Source organism: Fistularia commersonii, chromosome 32, assembly GCF_037954325.1.
Source record: "Fistularia commersonii isolate RoL2024-O1a breed Wild chromosome 32, RoL_Fcom_v1.0, whole genome shotgun sequence".
Taxonomy (NCBI): domain Eukaryota; kingdom Metazoa; phylum Chordata; class Actinopteri; order Syngnathiformes; family Fistulariidae; genus Fistularia; species Fistularia commersonii.
In genome coordinates this window covers 3059781-3076982 of record NC_141315.1, presented here as the reverse complement: position 1 = coordinate 3076982, position 17202 = coordinate 3059781, and the positions used below count along the sequence as shown (strand labels likewise).

General features: G+C 40.0%; 1 protein-coding gene across 4 annotated transcripts in view; it reads right to left on the bottom strand.

The window, feature by feature from the left end:
• Positions 1-4132: 4132 nt before the first annotated feature.
• Positions 4133-17202, bottom strand: part of adam11 (ADAM metallopeptidase domain 11) — a 33007-nt gene continuing 19937 nt past the window's right edge. For 2 of the 4 annotated variants that reach the window (XM_086139803.1, XM_086139804.1), the window contains exons 10-26: positions 16485-16556; positions 15508-15674; positions 15070-15154; positions 14748-14838; positions 14178-14229; positions 13908-14007; positions 10704-10775; positions 10511-10603; positions 10138-10218; positions 9972-10022; positions 9818-9881; positions 9563-9668; positions 9193-9312; positions 8645-8813; positions 8446-8560; positions 7124-7214; positions 4358-4923 (exon numbers count right to left, since the gene is read on the bottom strand). In XM_086139803.1, coding sequence (XP_085995929.1) covers positions 4881-4923; positions 7124-7214; positions 8446-8560; positions 8645-8813; positions 9193-9312; positions 9563-9668; positions 9818-9881; positions 9972-10022; positions 10138-10218; positions 10511-10603; positions 10704-10775; positions 13908-14007; positions 14178-14229; positions 14748-14838; positions 15070-15154; positions 15508-15674; positions 16485-16556 — 1572 coding nt within the window. In that variant the 3' untranslated portion in view covers positions 4358-4880. Of the gene's footprint in view, positions 4286-4357; positions 4924-7123; positions 7215-8445; positions 8561-8644; positions 8814-9192; positions 9313-9562; positions 9669-9817; positions 9882-9971; positions 10023-10137; positions 10219-10510; positions 10604-10703; positions 10776-13907; positions 14008-14177; positions 14230-14747; positions 14839-15069; positions 15155-15507; positions 15675-16484; positions 16557-17202 lie in introns of those variants that run through there. The other 2 variants (XM_086139805.1, XR_015104207.1) reach the window with 2 other exon arrangements.

Sequence of the window (17202 nt, the reverse complement as noted above, 5' to 3'; positions counted from 1 at the left end):
TAATAATCCCAAACTATTTTAATGCTTTTACTCCCTGTTAGTTAGTGTGGTGTTAATATGCAACTTCTCCTAAATACAACATGGTCTCAACTTACAGAAATAGATATAGATATAGATATAGATATAGATATAGATATAGATATAGATATAGATATAGATATATACAATACAGAATTTTTTTTTTTTCCTAAGACATTTTTTATAAAGATACTTTTAGTTTCTAAACTTTTCAAAAACAACATTTAAGCTACCTTCTTGCTCGTCTGACCGTGGCATATTTCATAGATTTAGGCCATTCCTTAATTAGTATCTTCTTCTCCTTTCAGCTTTTCCCTCCAGGGGTCGCCACAGCGAATCAACTTTCTCCATCTAACCCTATTCTCTGTATCCTCCTCTCCCACACCAACTACCTTCATATACTCTCTCACTACGTCTTCTCTTCAGTCTTCCTCAAGACCTCCTGCCTGGCAGCTCCAATTCCAGCATATGTCTACCAATATATTCTCTATCCCTCCTCTGTACATGACCGAACCATCTCAGTCTGGCTTCTCTGACTTTCTCTCCAAAACATCTAACATGTGCTGTTCCTCTGAAAGACTCATTCCTGATCCTATCCATCCTGGTCACTCCCAAAGAGAACCTTAGCATCTTCATCTCTGCGACCTCCAGCTCTGCCTCCTGTCTTTTTGTCATTGGAACTGTTTCTAATCCATAAAGCATCGCTGGTCTCACCACTGTCTTGTACACCTTTCCTTTTATTCTGGCTGATAGTCTTCTATCTCATAGTACCCCTGATGACGGGGGCTGAAGACGCGACCCTGAGGAATATCAATGTTTGTGATGACGCTGGCTGAAGTCCTATTACCTTTCCTAAGAGACTGGGGTCTGCCAGTCAGGAAGTAGAAGAGCCAGTCACAGAGGGTGGAGCGCAGGCCAAGGGTGGACATTTTGTGGGCAAATCTGAATTGAAGATAAATAGTTTAACTTCTGGTTGAAATTTCCCCACTGTGGGATGACTAAAGGAAATATTCATTCATTCATTCATGCATTCATTCAAGTGTCATGTATTCATTGTAATCCCTGTCACCCCTTCCAATTCAGCTGTTCCTTGAAACAATATCATTTTACAAAAACAAATGCAGTAGTTTTTTTTTTATATTGTATATAAAGGAAATTCTTGCACGTAAAGTATTCCCATGTATAATTGCTCTTACAGCTCTATTATTTTGAGTCCCAAAGTTGAAAATATATCACCTGGTTTTACTGAAAAAAAGACTTGACTTGTGATGTTATCTGTGTTTTTCTTTGCAGGATTTGTAGACCTCCTGCACAAGAGGAGATCCATCAGATCATGAAGGGGCTGCACGACATGACAGGAAACTTGGTGTGAACGAATTCCTTAAATTATTGTTAAACGTTTTATGTGAGATCACACAGGATATTGATCTTAACATGGCCCAAAACAAAATATTCGTATATAAGGGTGTAATTTAAGTAGGCGCTCTCACATAGAAAATGTGATAAAGATTGAAATATATGGAAATGTACAAGTTTCCTGGGCTTCAAGAAAAGAAAAGACAATATCTTGTAATTTTCTCTTTTGTGACTTTGCTGAACCCTTTTCCAAATTCACTTCAGAATGTTCATATTAGTTTGCAAAATTTCATTAAATCTGAAATTTGGAAATTTTCAAGACTACGGAACAATTATATAGAAATGAGCTTGAACTAATTACATGAAGATATCATTTTAAAAAGTGTAAGAAACAACAAAACAGCAAAATACACATACATATACTTACATATGTGTCTATAAACCACCAGAAAAACCTACAAATTTGCATAAATTCTCTGAAAATCAACACAAAGGTATCAAAAAATGAGCAAAATTTTTGTCATGATTTCCAGAAAAATTTTGAATTTTTTTCTGGAAATCATGACAATCACAGGAAGAAGTTGCACATGAAGATTTCCAAGTCCAGTGATGCTTAGACAGATTTTCTCTATCTAAATGATTTGACATCTTATTGCTGTGTTCAGAAACCTTCCCAATTCTTTCAGCCCGGTGGCTAACTTCATATACATTCAATATTATAAATAGAAAAGGGGAAAAAAGTCAAGAACAGACACGCACAGTGGTATTCAGATATGTTTTAATGTGGGTTTTATTATACAGTACTAAGTATGTACATTGAGTGAATACTGATCCCCTTCCTTAGAGGTTACAGAATTTTATCCCCCATCTTCCGAGGTGTGATCTCAAGTGTGACTGGATCACAGCACAACCCTTTTGTTGAGTTTTTGTAGACTTTTAGGATGATTAAAAGGATATATGATAAAGGAAATTAAAACAAAATCACAAGCTCTTTTCTTCATTTCTGTGTTATTTCTATTTCTATTATTATTTTAAATTTAAAGCTTAGAAGACATTTTTGGATGTCTGATTGTGACAGTTGTAAAGTAGACTGGCAGTGTGAAGTAGTGGAGATCATCTCGTCTGGCAATGGAGTTATTGAGCAGTTTGCTGTGGCCAACAGTAAAATGTTTCTTGTTCAGACCTACAGACCCGAAATCTTCAGAGGCTGAGGGTGCACGGACCCAAACAGAGAGCAGGGATGATCATTTTTTCAGCTTAAATTCAATCTCCTTTTCATACATGTCTTCATTAGCTTTATTGCTTATTACATGGATGAGTTAGTAGTATGTCATTGTTAGGAATAACCCATATTTTGAATGTGCTTACTCTTCAATTTTCTACAGCAATATTTCCTCTGCTAAACTAATTAAATGAAAACAGCATTGTGAAAAAAACAGGGCATTCAGAAGATACAAAGTCAAAATCTCCGCCTTAAGGGTCACCGTTTTCTGCTCGGAACTGGAAAATCTCTGTTTTGGAAAATCTCGGAGGAGAGTATATAAAATACAATCACAGTTCCTCCTCGTGGTCTGAATGATGCAGTTTATCCTTCAGAAATGTTGGAAACGAAGAGTACACATCCCGTGCAGAGTTTTACTCCGTCCTGTGAGCGAAATCCACCAGTTTTGAACTGGCAGGTCAATAGGTGGGATTTTCTTCTCCTTGTTGTGCTTCCACTCAGAGTGGCAGTGAGTCACTGCTGTCTAAATAATCAACCATATGTTACAAAATGTACAGCAGCACCCATGTTTAGCATATTTGTATGCATATACTGTGGTTCAGGAGTGATACAATAGGGCAGGATCAGAAACTTTCCTCGCTTAAATGTGCAACCTTCTAGCTCGCCGTAAGCCAGTGGCTCCTCACAGGCTTGAAACATACACTTAAACATGGATGCATATTATCTAGAGGTCCTGTTCATATTCATGTTATTTAAAGTTGGTTTCCACAGAATTTCTTGTTTGTTTTTTGATGGTAATTCAGTGAAAATGAAATGTTACGTTTTATTGTTTAAATGAAGCTTAAGGTCTTATGCATCTCGCTCAAGAGAAAATTGACTTTCTCATAGTCACAAAACTGACTGGAAACTGACTTTTCAGTTTCATAATGCATATTTTAATACTTTTTTGATCATATATAGTGACATCATGCATTGTTGCACCCTTATTCATGACTAATGAAAAGCAGCATAAGAAGAGAAAGTATGGCCCTAAGTGTGGAATGTAAAGGCCCGGCTCCCAGACGGGTAAGTCAACATTCTGTAGTTGATAACTTTAATACACTTCTATTGCAATTAAAGTTGCAGCCTTAGCTTGCGCACCAGTATGACTGGTAATACTTGTACTCTCCATTAAGTAAGATAAGATACGAGAGCTTTCAGAAGTCTCAGTCAGTGATTTCACTTAAAGGGGTCTAGCTTGTTAACGGCCCGTATGGCAGAAGACTAGCTGTACACAATGGAAGGTCAAATAAAACTGAAAATATCAATAATCATACTTTGAAACAAGGATCTACGTCTTCGGTCCCATCTTAAAGCCTCGTCTCACACTGATTTATTAACACACAAAAAATAGTGAAATTAGGGAATGATATAGTTGTCAACTCCCACCTTTGACCCTTCAAACTCAGATCTCAGCCTAAGAAAGAAAAAAAAAAACAACAACAAGAAACCAACAAAAACTTGACTCTTTGGGTGGAAAATACAGATTAAGGAAGCAGAAATTAAGTCAGTAAAAGGAAATGGAAAAAAAATAAAGATAAAATAAAAATAAATTTGCAGATCAAGTGAAGGTTGTCTGTTTGGCCTCCTCAGAAATGACAGGATGCAGGTTCAAGAAAACAGAGAGAAACAGTTCAAACTCCGGCAGATCTGGAAAGAGATGCGGTGGAAAGAAAGAAAAACATAGAGGAGTGAGGGAGGATATTGACAAAGATCATTCAATGGAATTATTAACTTTTATTATTGCAATTTTTATGAAATTGTCATTTACAAGGTCACGGGTGGAACACACAATACAAACAAAAAGGGTCAAACTCAAGCTGAAATGTTTCCTTAAAATGCTGATAAAAGGCCATAATTGTTGCTTTCTCTAGCAATTTTCTGACATTTTGCTAATCTCCTGTTTCATCAAAAAGGGGGAAAAATATCTCGCAGGTGAAATGCAAGAAATTACAAAAAAATTTGGAAGAAGCTGACAAAAATTTCAAAGTAATTTTCTGGAAATGTGCATGAGTGCCTTCATATTTTTGAGGTGTTTAAAAACTATGAAAGGTTAAGGCCAGACTAGGCTAGTTCCAAACATCATCAAAAAGTTTAAGATTGAAATTGTTAGCTGTAAAAAATTGAATAAAGTCTATTTTGGAACTTTAAACCACACACACACTTCAGACACCTGTATTTTTGAGGGTGTGACCTAAAAGGTGTGAGAACCCTTGTCCCAGGACACTGAAGCAGTGTGAGTGTATCAGGACTGACAGGCAGCGGCATACCTTCCTCTTCGAATGTTTCTGGATCCGCGGCGAGGCGGGCAAGAGATGGAGGCAGACAAAAAAAAAAAAAAGATAAGTCAGAGAGTGAAACACGATTGAAATAACCAGCTTTTGTCCACTGTGGGCAAGAAGAAGGCTGGAGAAAACATGCGATGACCCCAAGTGTTTAGGCAAAGCACTTAACAGCAATGTGGTCCTTTTGTTATCCAGAAGATTCAGAGGAACTGCATGTGGATTTGATGGCGCTGTAAAAGCTTGAATCACACCATCAAATCGAAAGATCAGAGGGGAAAACGGTCTCCTAGTGTTTTGCATGCTTCAGGCATGCTGCTGCAAAGCCAGAATAAGGACACCAGTATTGCGGTATTAAACGGGCTGATGCATGAAAACCAACTGAAATCTAACCCGTGCAAAACAAACAGCGAAGGATTCGACATCCAACTGTTATTGATCTTCTTTTTTGCATCATTGCCAGAGTTAAAAGATTGGGATGTGTCAAACTATACTATTTATTCCCAACTGGTGTTGACAGTTTTATGTTGACTTGGCTGTACTGGTAATCACATCTCCACACTGAATGTGTTGATTATGTGCTGCATCGTCAACTGCTATCCGTGGTTATGTTTTTCTTAAGATTTGTTTCCCTAAACAAATCACTTTATGTAGAATAAACCAAATAATATCATATAGGTTGCCATAAGACCGCCATCCTGAAACTATTGTCTCAGCGTCTGTAACAACCTAACATAGCAGTAAAACTGCAATAAAGTGTTTTTTAAAGGTTACTCAAGCAGTACCGATAAGCATATGGGTATCTTTCATGAGGTTTACACTATGTGTTGTATGTAGGAAATTTAAAGGTATTTTGAAGCTTACATGACTGCAGTGATGCTACTAGATATGTATGCAACAGATCAAGAGAAAGAAGTTATTACGGGTTTTTGAAGATTCATTCTCTGGCCTCATGACTTCAGAGGAATAGTTCTAGTAAATGATTGTGCAGCATCAAAATTACATTTTCATGAAGCAGCTACTGAAAAGTATGTAAAGCTAAAAGTCAGTAAGGTAAGGGCATGAGAAACAGTAATAAGCAAAGTGCTGTAAAGGGTCAAAATACAGTACAAGTCGAGTGCTGTGTGGGATCATGGGAGTGGAAGTTTCCCGCCTACTGACGCACTTGATTCAGACACTATAAGCACCAGCAACCTAATCTTGGCATCCAGAGAAGCTGATATAAGCTGGAAGCTTTCAATAACACGTTTGACTTCATTATAAAACCATTATCAGTCCTCACTCATCAGAACTGTCACGCTTAATGAAATGCAATATTCTGTTTTATCAAATCGGTTGCTCATCGTCTTATAATTATCAAAAACCGAGTGGACTGAGTCAGTTTATAATGGTACAAGACTGGGCTTAAATCTCCCCATCAGTAACTCATTATGTGTTTTTAGACATACTGTATTTGATTGCCATGACAACCAGGTTCATCCTGTTTACTGTGAAGGATGTGAAGTTACGAAAATTCAAACATTTTACTCTTAAATAGAATCACCTAAAGTGCTGAAGCCACACATGTACTTCACTCTTCTTTGATAATAGAGGCATTTTCTACAAATCTCAAGTCATATACATCATCTCGAGGCAAAAGTTGGCTCCTGGATGACATAAACTCTTAAGAAGTACCAAGCAACACTATACATTTATGAAAATGTAAATAAATATAATCCCTGAGGCTTCATATATTGGGCAATAAAAACAAGGGTCTCTTTCACAAGTTTATCATAGCCAAATGTAGATGCGTATTGGCTAATCCAATTCTACATAAATGAAAAAAGTCAGTTATTTACACACTTTGTTGATTAACTGACTCCTCGCTCGCAGCTCCAAACATCCACATTATCCTTTTTCAATCCAGTGAATGAAGTTTGGTTCCAATCGCTAATCAAAGAATAGCTACGAGACCCATAAACAAATCATCTCCTCAACGCTGAACATTCATCCGAGCAACTTTTAGGCGACAAATTTTCCTTTCCACTGAAAACAAGCGGACAATCCAGCGACGCTGCTTGTAAACCCACACGGTCTAGGTCTATGCGTGCGATTATGGATCAGACAGCAAGCACGGGAGCATCGAGCAGTGAGCCACAGGCAGGTGTGTTAGCTGACAGAGGAACACGGCGTGTACACATGGATGGATGCATGCCAGAGATCTTACTTAAATCCCCAGCCTGTTCCCCCAAGGACTATCGCTGCCAGCAGAATTGCACCAGCAACCGAACCTATTATGATATTGGTGCCACTGGGACCTGTGGGAGGTAAGGAGTCAGCCAGTCAGGGAGCGGAGAAACATTACAACAGCATGTGAGAGGGCTCAGGACCAAAGTGTAGGAATATTTGCAGCTTCTTTTGTATTTGTTGCGCTTTCAAAATAAATTACATTTGTCTTGGCTGGACTCTTAACCATCTTTTTTCCGGATCAAAAGGTGAACTTATCTGTCCACTATAATTTCAGCTGCTTTGCCTGTCAGACAGGCATCAACAAAGGTATAGTGCAGGGCTCTGCAACCCGCGGCTATTTGGTCCCTCTAATGCGGCTCCCTTTGGCTTTTGAAAATAAAATGTATTTTATAATTTAAACGAAATTTATTTTGGTTTGTTCATTATTAAATGTAATGTTAAATGTGAAGATTATGGCAATATAGGAACATCTAAATAAAAAATGTCAAAATATTTTTGTCATTCTTAATAAGTGACCGCACACGCCAGTAAAAGGATGGCAGCACACAGAGAGAGGACGGCATTTTGATTTGCTGCCGGTGGAGGATTAAAGTTTGTCTTTTTATCATAAATACAAGAAGGACCGAAGTAGACACTGAGTGTTTTGCTTAAAAGTAACCTTCAACACAATGTCTTTTTTTTGGAGTTCAAAATGTTTTGTTGCATGGAGAAATGTAATTTCGTTTCCTCTACAGTTGTTCATTGATTAAAAAAAGATGCAACATATTGTTTATACGTAGCATAAAGGCAAAAACATTATATGCCGTGTTAATTCATTTTTCGAATTTCCAAAGTGTTGTGTGGCTCCCGGTGTTTTCTTTTCTGTGGGGAAACAGATCCAAATGGCTCTTAAGGCGTAAAAGTTGCCGAGCTCTGGTCTGATATCTGCTGCAGGTTTTCAGCCCAGCACTACAATAAGCTGATGACTCCATGTCCTTCAAGAAATCACATAATTTTATCGAGCTATAAAAATTGGCCAGGTGTATCTGTACATTGTGTATCTATGGCAAGGCTTCAGGAACATTAGGGGTCTCCAGTCTCGAGCCCCTTAACTCAGATGGTCAAAACCTAGAAAAACTTTTGGATCTCTGATCTAGTCGACGAGTGACAGTGACATGTTAAAACAAAGTGAAGGTCATCAAGTCACAGTTGTGAGTTAGATACCTATTAAAATGTTTCATTTTGGTGTCGTGTATGATTTTATCTGTCAACCGTTACTGCTGCAATGGTTGCTTCTTGTATTTTGCATGGTGACGTTACCTCTGTATTTCTCTGGACCCTCTGGCGGCGTAGGGATGGGGATAGGGTCAAACACACTGCAGTCCTTTCCAGTGTAGCCAGGATCACAGATACACCTCACCTCATTGCTGCAAGTCTGAGGGTTTCAAAAGATGAACGTTAATATCAAAACTTCCACGCGATGTTTATTAACACAGCAGAATACCGAGGATGGTCTGACCCCATGATGGGAGCAGATGCGTGAGGATGATGAACCCGGACAGATGCTGAGGTTGAAGGTGGTTATGGGGAGGCATCGGTGCTCCAGGCACATCATGTTTGGCCCACATGGTGTCCCATTCTCAACATAGCCAAGATCCAGCCCATCATCCAGCACTGCGTGACCACCCCTTATGCCAAAACATTGCACAGAATCACAGTTACTTTGTCCTGGGCCTTTCAGAAATATCATGAACTGAACTGGAGGCAATCTACGATTCATTTCCCGTCATTCTCTGCCATGAAAATCCTTATTCAATCCAACAGACATTATACAGCAGAGGAGAGAGAGGAATTCAATCAGTGTGCTATCTCTGCCCTAAAATAACCATCCCTTATCTACTGTAGACCATAGAGTATACTAATATTTCAAATTCTTACTGAAGTATAGGCGGTTGAGTATTTTACTCGATCTGTGTTTTTGTCACTCAGATTTTTAGAAATCAACCCTTCAAAATCAATAATCAGACACATCCAAAAAGTAAATTTAAGAAAAAGGGGTCTGCCGACCTGCAGTCCAGGTATCTGTTCTGATGGTAAATGGTCAAGCTGGTGATTTTTCCCTGCAGTTCACCAAACCTCGGCTTGTCTGTCAGATTGGTGCAGAGCAGAAAACCACACAGCACATCTCTAATGACGGTGAGAAAAAAACAAAAAAAAATGCAAAAAAAAGTTTGATTATAACGAACATCTAGCTGTTGATTCAATGAAAATCAGAAGAAAAAAACTATTCTCAAACTATATTACAATGAATAATAAAAATGCGAAATTTAAGGCAAGACCTCGAAATGAACTTAAAGACATATTTATAAGTTACAAAGGATCTTGGAGTCTCGCTCAGCTGGAGATTCCATTAATTTCCCCGTCATCAGTCACTCACTGTTTGTTGCACTGCACCCATCCCTGGCCGCTGGAATCGGGACCACAGTTTCCTTTCTCTGTGCCCTCGGCATTGAGCTTCTCGTAGCAGAATCTGTCAGCTGAATCTGAGTGTAGAACGCAGAGCATGTCTCAGTAAGGCCTTAACTATCATCATGTGAAAAATGGTACGAAACCCATCGCGTTGTTGAGGCTGTAACCACGAGAGGGCAACACAGTATCAGGAAAAATAATTTGGCACTCATTCCACACTTACCGTAGCCCCACAGGGTCCTGCACTGGCCATCTCGGGTCTTACAACTACCTCTGTAGCATCGACCCTGAGGAGGAAGATTGTGCCGATGAAGAAATTGAAATGAACTCACGAAAAAAGAATTGCAAAAAAACATAAACAAAAACCATCATTTTACCTGGCCAGCTTCGCATACATAGCCGTCCAGTTTGTGGACATTATGAGGACACTGCGAGAAAAGGAGCGGTATCTTTGCAGCTGTACATTCTGATTCGTTTCACGCAGAGATTGTGTTTCAGTGTTTATTTTGTTGGTTGCCATTGTTACATTTGTTTTCTTGGTACCTGGCTTGAGTCGCCTGAGCAGGTCTCGGCAATGTCACAGTCATTCACGGCCTCACGGCACGTCACCCCCCGCAGTTCATACTGTCACCAACAACCAGAAAGAGGAAGACAGGACTGCAAATTTTAGGTAACTCAAGTTCATTTTTGTGAAATTACTGCACTTGTTAAACAAACTCATTAAGAACTGAATAGGTTGAGTAAAATAAATGCTAAAATGACCACTGAAAGAATTATTGAAAATAAATTGGGGGGGGGGTCCATCAATTGAGGGTAATTCCAAGATAATTCTGACTCATTTCTTTATTTTAATTTTGGCAGAGGAAAAACCTTGCGACCCCATCAGTGGGTCGTGATCCTTGACAAGTGCACTCACCTTACAGTCCCTGCAGCAGAGGCCGTTGCTGCACATGGCATTGTGGGTAAGTGTGCACTTCTTACAGCATTCTGCTCCACTTCTTGTGCATTCCTGCAAGTGAGAGTGAGAGGTTGTCAGTGGATCTTGAGATGTGGAGTAAAAGCTGAATACCCATGATGAAATACTTTTGTGGCTCCAAGAATGTACACACCAATAGTGATCCACAGTCACACTCCTCCCCAGGCTCAACATATCCATTACCACACTCCGGAAGATCCAACAGCTGCAGGAGAGAAACACAAATTTCAGAACAGCCCGTTCCCATGAATTGTTCTACTAATGCTCCGTAAAGTCTTAAATTTCTCTCCCGGTCCGTGTGGAGTTATTCTTGCAGTCGGGCCCATATCCAGCCGCCACAGTACAACCTGGCCAAACATGGACCAAAGTAACCCTCTTCTCCACAAGTCCCCGTCTGCAAGGACTCATACATCTTCCTTCCAGGTTTTGACCGATTCACCACCCATGCTGGGTATTCAGAACAGGCCTTTTAGCAGTGTCCTGTAGAAGTCCCACCAGCTGCATGCCCTCTGAGTTACTGATTATGACTATTAACATCCTGAAAGCATTTCCTGTCTTGGCTTGCATGGTAAATTGACCGGACTCCAGCTCTTCTGGATTCCGACGTCAGCAGTGCAGAAGACTCTGAGACTTGTGGCTTCAGCTCAGGTTGTATCTGCTCTCCATTTTGTGTGTTTCTCCACCCCTGCCTTACCTTATATCTAACCTACAGAGACTGGGTTCCTGTACTCCCAGGGTACCAACTCTCCATAGACCTCCCCACCCCGTGTCAGTCCATCTCCTGCACTTTATGCCACTGGAACACCAAATCACCATGGCCTGGTGCTGACATGTCGGATCCATCTGAGGTGTTCAGTACTGCAGAAGCCACAGAAGCTTGGCTGTTCAACAGGATGGAAAACCTCGTCAAAATCGAGGCAACTGGACTTCATTTTCTTCTCTTGAAGATGTTTCATGTCTAATCTCAGAGGCTTCTTCAGTTTCAACTGTGAGTAGTATATAACCATCAGGGTTGGGGTTGGTCCAAGTTGTGATGGCTTCTTACTTAAATGAGTTGTTTTGCAGAAATTAGTTGTTGTGTTAATGGGAAGGGGGAGGGGTCATAAATTAGGAACAAAGGTAAAACTTTACAACTTAACCAGGTGTAACCAATATTCTCAGAATGTCAAACGAAGGAAATCTGTATTTGTTGAATAATAAGGGTTGCGCTCCCAACGCATGGCAATCTGCGGCAGATGTGCGCTCGCCAGGCACATGCCTGCTGTGAGCCCGACCCTGACAATGTTAGGACTATCCTTCCATTTGTTGCTGTCCTGTTCTGAGGTATGGTGGTTTCAGTTTTTGCAAAGTCCCTATTAGGGAAGCCGTAAGATTTAAGGGTCTTCCTAAAATGCTGGGGGGGGGGGGTCTCCCTCCTTGTGAATCTTTGGGAGTCTGTAAATGCAAGGCATGGCTTCTCCTGGGTACAGTTGATTGTAAAGGGGTTTTGTTTATGGCTGCATCCTCAAGATGCCATAGACAGCTGACCACTTTTTATTTGCTGATCCCGTTTCATAGATTCTCATATTCTCGGAGATCGTCCATCCGTGTGTGATTGTGTATCCTTTTCTATCCAGTACCACTGGGCACCTCCCTGTGTCAGCTGGGAGGATGGTAATGTTCTTGTCTTTCTGGAGTGAGGAAAGTGCTCGTCTTCTTGTCAAGTGGTTTGGTACTGGAGAACGCTTGTGGGACCTTGAGTTGGACTTGCTCAGCTTCTGCGTCAGATGTGGCTGCTACGTATGGCTGTTTCTGTAGTTGTGATGAGGTCTGCTGTTGGATTCTGGTCTGGTGTGACTGCAAAGGTCAGGTTCTTTAGAAAGGACACCCACTTCGCTGGGCTTTGGGTCCTGTTTAGTTGATTTTGAAAGGGTCAGAATTTCTTTCTTTGCTGATATGTTGAGCAGTTGGTGCATTTTCTAAAAACCCGTTGACTAAGTCATGACCTAACTGAGAAGACGTGATGATGTTTCTTCCCTCGTCCAAGGGACTTTGGTTTTGAGGGCTTTAATCAAGTGTAGTTCACGTTATCCGGTAAATTAGAAGCTGTCATTGAGTTTTTTTCTGAAGACCGCCTTTTGCTCTGTGTCCCATGACTGAGGAAAGTAGGATGTTTTGGTGTGATCTTCAGTTGCATACATAAGTTGTAACACAGGTGGTTTAGTTTGCGAGTTTTCTGACTGTCTTTTCCCAACTTCAACACAAGTCAAAAAGGTGGTCATCTTAAACTGTGCAGCAACATGTCTGCGGAGGTTCTCAGTCATCCATGGTTAACATCCTCACCCTCCTCCTAAAGCTAAAGTGGCTAAAGGATATATTTATGTGTTGTGAAAATGAGAAGCTTGAGCCTGAGCATCACTTCATTCCTGCCCCCAGAATCCAATTCTTGTTCTGATTCTTTTATCTTACTCTTGGAGTCTCTAGCTGTGATGATGGTCCAAATCCTTGAGTCCCTTCTTTATTTTTGTTCTGAGCTATGATCTTTTTGTCTGATTCCTTATGATCCGAGTGACCTTTATTCTTATCCCGAGTTCTTGGGCTCAGTAATTTTGGCCCACCTTCCAGTCTCCCCAGATCTACCTTCTATCTCCAAGAACCCCTGTGCTCTCTCACCTCTCAGTCCCCGCTGTGCTTGTTCCCAAGATTGTTTACATGTTATAGAGTCTCAGTTAAGTCTGGAATTATCGCCCTGTCTGTGTGGAGTTGTTATAGTTACGGTCGGGTCCATACCCCACCTATCACAGATGTTGCTCTTTAAACTTTGCAATGGTTATAAGCACAGGATCAACGGAGCAAATGTATTTAAACATTATTATCTTTGATCTAAAGAATGTTGATTTATAAATGTGTAATTGAATTTTATAACGTAATCATATTTAAATTTCCATTTTAATGTTATTTTAATCACATTAACCGTTTTCGCTGCTTGTTAGTTTAAAGTAAAATAATCAATCATAACTAGATAATGAATAAATAAAATGAATTACATCTTTTTTCAGGATTACATTAAATTACTAGACTGACCTCAACAGAATGTCAACATGGGAGCCAAGTCAGCTTTTTGCATTGGTGGTGATGGCAGTCTGTATTTTCCAAATACCTTTAAATCATAGGTCATTTTCAGGGTGTTTGAAAAATTTCAGGAAAGTATGTTTCTCCTCTGGCCACTTTGAATCCATCAGTTTTATTTTCTCAAAGCATGATTTGATTCTAAGTTAGGGAGTTAAAAGGTGCATAACTACACAGCTATCACCAGTGTATCACCAGTGTGTTCACACCTGTGTGGGCCAGCGCTCACCTTGGTGGGCTTGTTAAACAAGCAGCTGCCGCCACCAAGCTGGAGGAAACGAAGATATTCGTCTATACTGCAGCGAGAGAACTTCTTGGGGAGGTAGTAGCTGATGTAAAAACCAAAATATATAATTTCAATATTCAGATTAAAAAAAGAAGAAAAAATCCTATTAAATATCTGATGATTAGAAACTTATCTTTAAAAACTTAAATTACAAGACAAATATATTTTAGAAAATAGTAAGCTACTATTGCTATTTCAACAAAAATATATTACCCTGTGTCCTCCATGATGCATCCTTGCCAGGGGTCCGGACACCTGCAGTCCCCTGGATATACACGAAAACCAAACGTATACACACCCAAAAACATACTCTGAAAGTGCGTGTAGGGACTCATGAAAAACTTTTTCTATTAAAAAGTCAGCGATGAGAAGTCAGTGTTTCAGGAGAAAAGTTATGCACTGCTGACATAAGTACAGTTTCCAGAGATGCAATAACTACTTGTTTGAAACTGTGTGAGGACAATGTGATAAATTATTTGTGATTTGTGATTTGTGTGAAGAACCCTGGTGATTCTGATCTATTCTGTCTTTAATACCCAGAGAAATGTTTTGATGTTTGTCTTTTGCCATATTTTCTGATGATGGAAAAAGCAAAGTCTAATCCATAAGCATAATCCACATGTTCGCTGTTATCTATTCATTATGCCTTGTCATAGGCATCAGTGAAGGCCACAAGCTAAAATGTACAAATGCGTGAAAGTTATTCTAAGCTAAAAATTGTTGCAAAAGTTCTGTCACTGTTCCCCTGGGTGTGACGTAAAAGGTAGTGAAGTAATAAGGAACCTGCAGATATTCTCTCTTTGCTCCTCAGCATGCCAATGTTCTGGCCCAGACTCTGACACAGGGTGATGGCCATGGGTCCCACACTGCCAAACTGAAGACACAAATAAAAAAAAAAAAAAAAGTTAACGGCAACTGGAAGAAGCAAAGGTACAGTGTACCGAACAAAGATTTCAAATCAGTTTCATGTACAGATGATGGTGCGTGGTGCACAGGCCCGAGGTCTTCATCAAGTGATGAACTCTAACACTCCAAGTGGGAGAAGGAGGAGCATCACATAGTCACTCCAGGGTACAAACTTGTGTTAATGTGTCTTTGGTCTCACCTCATTGATGCCTCCTCCCCTGGTGAGAGAACAGACGCCTCTGGTGTAGGCAGCCTCACTGCGGCTGTGCATAAATGTTCTCCCACTGAGGGAAATAGAAAAATCTGCTTTTAATTAAGAAATTATTTACAAATCTACATTTTCTTGGGATTTTATTATGAGCCTTTTTTATGTTTAATTATTCCCCAAATCCTTTGAATTGCCCCTGAAGCTGACTGGCCTTTATCTATTGTGTTTTATGCAAATGTGATTCATTTGTCTTGACGAGGTTCTCACGACAGTACATCCAATGCTGCTTTTAAAGTAGACGCAAATGTATTTTGATGACCTGTTTGATGTGTTATAATGGCATCCAAGATAAATCTCAGCCTTGTAGACATGCAGAAAATATATACACAAGAAGATAAATACGACAGCGGAGAAGAGAGGTACACCCACGAGAAGAGGTGCGCTGCGTCACAGCGTTCCTTGATGCTCTCCTTCCTGTACTTCATGAAGTCTCGCAGGACGAGTAATGGATCGTCGCCCACAGAGACCCTGTTTTCCGTTGACCAGGTTTCCATCGCCACCAGGACGATGCGGGTGTTGAGCTGCTCTTTGAAGATCTGGACATTTGACAGAGCGAAATATGAGCGAGAACTTGTACAAGTCTTCTTCTGCCAATTATTTAGATGCATTGCTTAATGGAGGATAGTTTGTTGGGAAAAACAAACAGATGTAAATAAACAATAACGAATAAAGCAGGTAAGCTGAGCAATCAGATAGTAGTAATGTAGAAGACACGTTTAAAAATTGCGGAACAGTTTAAGTTCCATGTTCTGTCTGATGGAGATCACTGTATCTCTAGGGGTGGGAGATGACGGACAGTATCTGGTTACTGTGGAGACCAACACCTCTGTTGATCAGTGAAAGGTTTTTTGAAGCTGATACAGCGCAAGATGATGCATTTTGTGCACTTCTGCACTTAGGTGTTGCGGAAAGTAATCACAGAGGTATTATTACGACACAAGGGACGGTGGAAACGGCACAATCTAAACATCTTAAAAATTCTGTTCAATATGGGCCAGGCCATAAACATGCATGCATTAGATGAAATGCAAATATTTTTATTAAATGTTTTTCATATATTGAATACTCTTGGGGCAGCAAATATTTAACTCTTTTTGTAATTCTGTTTATTTTTCATCCAAGTGCTCCACTGAACAGATTTTTTTTACCAAAGTGCAGTATTAAATGCACAAAAAACATTGCTAGTCATGAAACAAACACTTGGGGTCTAAATACAGAAAAAAATAAACATTTGTATTCAAAATGTCAAGATTGAGCGGGAGCAACTTTGCGGAAAAGAAGTCTGTCGAGAAGCAGGCAGTAATAGAAATAACGTGAGTTGGTAACAAAGCCAATTCTGTACTCACTGCATCAGCCATGTTCACCACCGCTTTGGCAAAGTTCTTGGTCTTGATGGTCGACCGATGGAGCTTGATAAACTGAGTACACAACAGAACAAACTATAAGTAATGAGAATTTGGTCATGAAACTCCATCCAATCCCTGAAATGATGCACTTTGCGTTAAGTTTAAAGAAAATACCAAAGCAAAGAACACTCATTCATTTATTATCAATACTGCTTATCCTGTACTCAGGGATCCGTTCTTGGTGTCGCAGGACAAGAGGCAGAGTTCATCATGGACAAACTGCCAGACAATCACAGGACCGCATATAGCGACAAACAACCGTTCACTCGTCCCGGCAAACTTGTCTCACTGACTGTCGACTGAGGGAGGAAACTGAAGAAGCCGGCGGAAACACATGCAGACGAATTCACAAAATAGGCCCCCTGTGGGAATTGAACAAGGATCTTTCTTGGAATGAGACAGAGCGGCTAACCCCTGCACAGCCGTTGCTGCCCAAATTCTGAACAAACAAATTAAGAAAATGTAAGACAACAAACAAACAATTGGTTGCCTATGAATTTGTAAGACATCACTTGTGAAGAACTGCAAGAAATTATCGAAATAACTAAATATTCACGAGTAAATGTTGACAAGGCTTCACCTCATCTAAAAACTAACTGAAAATCAGGAAAAATAATAATGCAAGATGTGCAAAAAAGAACAGTGAGAAATTACCAAA